Source organism: Chiloscyllium punctatum, chromosome 9, assembly GCF_047496795.1.
Source record: "Chiloscyllium punctatum isolate Juve2018m chromosome 9, sChiPun1.3, whole genome shotgun sequence".
NCBI classification, from domain to species: domain Eukaryota; kingdom Metazoa; phylum Chordata; class Chondrichthyes; order Orectolobiformes; family Hemiscylliidae; genus Chiloscyllium; species Chiloscyllium punctatum.
In genome coordinates, this window is record NC_092747.1 from 42,123,467 (window position 1) to 42,129,466 (window position 6,000).

Here is a 6,000-nt window from a genome sequence, read left to right on the forward strand (position 1 = left end):
GTTCCCCACTGAGCCACTCACCACCCTGACTTGGAAATATATTGCCATTCCTCCACTGTTGCTGGGTCAACATCCTGGACTTCCCTCCCTAATGGCATTGTGGATCAACCCACAGCAGGTGGACTGCTGTGGTGAAGAAGGCAGCTCATCACCACCTTATCAAGGACAACTAGGGACAGGCAATAAATGCTGGCCAGCCAGTGAGACCCACATCCCACAAAATGAATCATTTTTTACAAATATATTAAGTTCTATAAAATACGTTTCACTAGATGCCTCAAGATATTTTCACTAGTCTAGACTTACAGCCTGAAGGGTTCTGCAGTTTCCAGTCCCTCAGTGCATAATGGTTGACCAGCGACCATTCTCCACTGTACTTCTGCTGCAACTGCCCTACATTTTGGTATATCACTCAGTATGTAGTTAGGAACCTTGCAATGTGTCAATCTGCAACACTCACTCATTCTTAATTGAAGAATGCTTGGACAAGTTACCAGAAGATGACTGGACTCCATGGAACCACATTTCTACATTAGACATTATTTTGAACTAGAGAGGGGAGAAAGAAAGAAGTAAGTAAATAAATTAATAAACACAATAAATTAGAAACAGGAAATGTAAATAGTAGATCTGTAGAACAGAAATATGGCATCCACCATCCCATTGATTCCATGTCTAAATGAGAAGTACGTTATAGTTTTCAGTTCATTTAGATCAGCCAAGAAAATCTTCGGCATAACTAGCACACTGTACACAACTTACACATTTTTGCAAATGTTGGTTTTGAATGTACAACTGAATTATTATTGACCAATTGGAGTCAAAGTTTCTTGGATGAACTTTGGACAAAGTTTAGCTACAATTTACACTTTTTCCGAACAAAGTGTTATATAAATGTCACATCTGAAATTATCGAAAAGAATTTGGGACATCCTGCAACTAGACAATGACCATCATAACTGTTTTTTGTTTGGAGTCCAATGAAAACTCAGTTTACTTTGAATTTGCTCAACTGCTGTCAGTAAACTAACATTAAAAAAGAGATGAACAGCTGCAGTCAGAAACCATATGCACATCAAAAAATGTCCAGTGGATGGATCAACTGCTTCGCTCTCCCATTACAAGCCAGCAGTATGCTTAGCAATTGCTAGCTTCTGTAAAATTTTACAAAGCTATATATAAAGTAACTGGTTTTCTTCAAAACTGCCCCACAAAGTATACACGGGTGATTTGACAAGCATTTAGGATCTAAGAATTTCTCAAAAACAGAAATAAGCCCAAACAAGCATTTTCAACTGTTATAATATAATCCCAACTCTCAACAACATTTTACGTTTTTATAATACACTGTAAGGTTGTCAATCAATAATTTGGCATTGAACCACACGGAAATACTAAGACAGGCTCAAAACTTCCGTCTAAAATGGAATTGAGAAAAATCGAGAAGCAGAAAGCAATTTCAGCCTGATATCTCATGTTGGTCAGTAAGCATGGCAGTGAAGGGTGAATAGTTGGTTCATGTTTAAATATAGGCAGCAGAGTTTTGGATAAGCTCAAGTTTATGGGAAGTGTTTATGGCCTTTTTCTGGCAGGGAATACCATAAAGTTTCCTGGGTAGCCCTTAACTGAACACTTTTGCAGGGGACGGGCAAGGCCTTGTGCAACTCATTCTTCCTCATCCTAACTGAAATCCTTAAGTGGTTTGAGCAGCTTCCCAGCCAGACACCCCTTTAAGACTGGTAGAAGGAATCCATAGGCCAGGTGATGCTACTCAGGCCCCAGCCCAGGAGAAGAGGGATTCTTGTTGAGAGCCCCCTTTCCACATGAGGCCCCCCCCCTCCCACAGGTGATCCAACAGCTGCTCTGTTACCATCTCAAGACCCCAGGCACTTAGCTGATCCTAAACTTTGAATCTGGAGATTGCTTATAATTCCAATCCTCACCACTGTTGCAATACAGCTGTTTTGAGGTAGGGCTTGAGCAGAAGTCCTTTTCCGAAACACTTAATGCTGCTAGAATGGTTATCGTCTTAGCTGCAGGGATGCTGTGTTGGCAGGGTATATTAACCGCCGAATTTTACAGTTGGCTGGTGGGTCATCCTGCCTCCAAATGAAAGCATGGATATAGGTTAGGAGTCTGACCAGGAGAACATTTGAATAGTTGTGTCAGGAGATAACAGACACATTAGGGGTTTTTTATTTGCAAATAAGCTGATGCCAAAGTAGAGATATGCAATTTATAGCAATGAAAGTAGTGAGTGTTGGTAATGGAGAAGATTTCATGTCAGAATCTCAGCTTAAAATCAAATGGAATGCCAAGGTACCAGCAGTGGCAAGGGGGAAGAGCAAAACCTGTGTCTCGGGAACTGAGTTTGTTTTGGAGACCTCAGACAATGGCCCTCAGATAGACAATAGATTCATCAGACTTGAGTTTGTTTGGACAATTCAGTTCCATAGCGTTCATGCTTCATTCATTTTTACTCCAAGCTTACTATTTTTTAAAACCTTCAACTTTATTATTTAAGCCCTTCAATATAGAAAATAAGTTGCTTCCCATTTGCTTTGTCAATCCCTTTTAATAGAATTGAGAATTGCAACTAGATAACCTGTCTCATTTCCAGAAAAATATAGAATACAAGTTCAATAACCTTTCTTTATACCCTAAACCCTTGATGTTGCAAATCACCTCTTCCCTTGTGATTTCTCTTACCCCAGTATATGTGGACATAGCATTTTGCAGCAATCAGTGCTGTGAGTTGCCAAATAATTTAAGCAAATTTTTTAAAAACTGGGCATGGAGGTAAAATACTTTGAATATAAATGAAATGGATGCCCACATTAGAACTGTTCAATAACTTTGTTCTGTTGCAGATGGCTACGCATTTTCTCAAGAGGAACATGGTGTGGTTTCACAGAGTGACATGGTCCGATCCTATGACACCACCAAACAGAAGTTTGTAGCAGATTGAACAGTGTCAAGCTCCTCAAGTATTGAACTGATATAAATTTTTATCAGACATTTGAGCGTGCTGACCGTATTCAGCATCAGCCAACAAAAAAATGAATTCCTCTTTTCTGTGGCCTTAGCCTAATAGCTTGACTTAACTTTCATTCTCGCACTGACGTCAGAGATCTAATGCTGTACCTAAACTAATACTGTGTTGCTGTTCTGATTAGATTCTAATAATGTAAAATCGTGGGTGCTTGTGAACAAAATTGTTTAAAACAGTACCGTATCATATGTGGAGCAGAATGGAACTGTCAACTCTCCCACCCTCAACCCCCTTCCCAGTATGCAAAGTGATAAATATCTTTAATAGATTAATTTTATTTGAAATTGGAGGATGAGGTGGGTGAGACAATTATATGTTGAACTAATTTGACTTTCATAAGCTGAGAATTGTTCTGCATTCACCTTCGGTCATGCAGTTTCATAGGGGAAAGTCATGATTGCATAGACTCCCCTTGAGAGACACTGCCTGCATGAGACCTAATGATTATTATAAAACGAAAGCCCAAAAACAGCTCTCCGACTTGAAATAATAAAAATGGCAACAGACCTATTCAGCCATACCTCAGTAAGGCTGTCAAAATGAGTAAATGTCTGGAACTTATATTTTTTAAACGTTTTGGAATTTTGGTGAATCTATTCAATGTTTGTGTAAAAATCTCATGTCTGATAATATTCCCTAGCAGCATTTCTATGTAACTTTCAAATTATTAATGCAGAAAAATCCTTTGCTTTAGATTAGTCATTTTGTGATTCAGTAAATTGGTGTCCTGGGAGAATGAGATGGAGTGTTCACCAATAGTGTCTCATGCAATTTTCACCTGATTTCAACTTCCTTCCTGGAGAGAGACTGAGCTGAGAGCAGGTGTTTCTCTTCCACACCTGAGCACCGATGTAGACTACTCTGACACCTAGCCAGTTACAGTAGTTCATTGCCAGAGATTTTGCATTAGGTTAACTTTGCAGTAACACCAGTCTATGCCCCCGAGAGACTATGGGAAAAGAAGAAAATGAATGACATCCCTTCTTCTTCAAAATGCAGAACTCCTTTAGAATTTTGGTTCAGAGATCAATTGAAGCAAGGCAAAGAAAATCCTGTCTGAGCTACAGTTAGTGTCTGGATTGTGTTTTTTGTTATTTGAAGGGATGTTCAGAAATAGGCTCGGGTAGCATCTTTTTAAAAAAAAATATAACTTCTCTATTATCAAATTATCAAAATGTGCAAATGTTAAATTAAAGTAAGGAAGGTTACACACTTTGCATGGTCTGTACGCTGTTCTGTTTTTTTCATCACCATTAACATTGTTTCTATTTAATGTAATAATATGGAACAATGCTTTTGTTTCACATTAACCATGTCATTGAAAATCACTTGTGTACATACAATTACAGTTTCCTTAAATGTCCCTTGTATTCAGATATTTTTATTATGAGCTGGTCCATAGTCAGACTCTGGATGTATTGCTTATCAACAAGTGAAATTGTGCATCTTGTGTATCATTTCTAAAGGTTTCTCTTTTAAGTATCCTTTTAGACACGCATTCGTAATCGGTGTCTGCAGAATGGAGTGACACTTCAGTATTTAATTAATTCCCTGCAGATTCCCAGTGTCCATAGGTCTGCATTTTTTTTTGCAGTGATACAGGTTTCCTTGACCGATTAATATTGTACTTTTAATACAAGGAATAAATTGCAGCAGTTCTTTCCATGTCTTGAAATAAATCCCTATTAACTATTAACTGCTTGACAGTGGTGTTAATAGTTGCAGTAGATAATTCTTTAACAGCTTTTGGAACAGTGTGGACCTGCTTCTACAACACAGAAAAAGTTGTGAATAAAAATTTTATAAGCTGTCTATGTCTGATTTGTGTTCTCTTGTTTTGAAATCACAGCTTTAAATAAGAAATCCTCTTAAAGAGGAACTTAAAATGTTTTAAATTTGCTTAATTATTCTTTTCAATTAAGCAGCTGTTGCAGATGTGAAACACTAACATAGTTGCAATATAGTTTTGCCAAAGTGACATCGAAAATATATTGAGCCCTGCGATCTATACTCCTCCCTAAGCAACAGAGCTGCATTTTTCAGTGTTTGACTCAATGAAAGCCATTTAAAATGACTGTAATGGCCAGCTCTAAGATGCTTTCTTCTGTATCAACAAAATGTTCCTTCCTTCCTTCTCAAAGTAAGAAACTACTCCTCCATGAAGGCTCATAGCATCACAACAAACAAAAATCAGGAAAACTCCCAATGATTATCACATACTGCGCCCCACCCCCCACCTTCAGCTGATGAATGAGCTAATCCTCTTGATAAGTACCAACTGGAAGAAGTCCCTGAAGGAGCAATAGCACAGACTGTTTAGACTGGTATTGGTTAAGGTGGCTAGGAAATCAGTGAGTGAAAATCCTACTCACCTAGCCTCATGCTATAATTGCAGTTGATGGTAATACTGGACAAGTCAGATCCCAGAAAAAAACCTGATCTGACCGATCAAATGTTTAATTTTCACAATTGCTTACTACGGGGGTTAGTCACAAATGTATTCACATGAAGCTCAACTGTTCTCTAACAATGGAACATGATTAAAAATCACACAACATCACAGGTTATAGTCCAACAGGTTTAATTTGAAGCACACTAGCTTTCAGAACATCACTCCTTCATAAGGTGATTGTGGAACATGAGTTCATTATGCAAACGATAAGAAAATGCTTTTTATATACATATTCTATACGACAGATATTTCTTAATAACTGTTTCCCAACACTCTCCTTTTATAGATGTTGAAATCCAGATCAATTTCATTCCAATCTCAACTCTTTCAGGTTTATTTAACTGATGTTTTCACAGTTTATTTTCTTTAGATTGCAGAGGTAACTTTGCAATTCATTTCTAAATCTGCAGGCACAAACCCTTCACAACTCTGACAGCCTCAACTGTTTCCGTTTTTACAACATGAAGATGTCTAACCAACGTCTACTGATTTGGAC

General features: G+C 38.0%; 1 protein-coding gene across 5 annotated transcripts in view; it reads left to right on the forward strand.

The window, feature by feature from the left end:
• The window catches only part of atp8a2 (ATPase phospholipid transporting 8A2), a 561,594-nt gene extending 556,738 nt beyond the window's left edge, over positions 1-4,856 (forward strand). For all 5 annotated transcript variants that reach the window (XM_072577324.1, XM_072577326.1, XM_072577325.1 and 2 more), the window contains one exon: positions 2,871-4,856. In XM_072577324.1, coding sequence (XP_072433425.1) covers positions 2,871-2,968 — 98 coding nt within the window. In that variant the 3' untranslated portion in view covers positions 2,969-4,856. The remainder of the gene's footprint in view (positions 1-2,870) is intronic.
• The last annotated feature ends 1,144 nt before the right edge of the window (positions 4,857-6,000 follow it).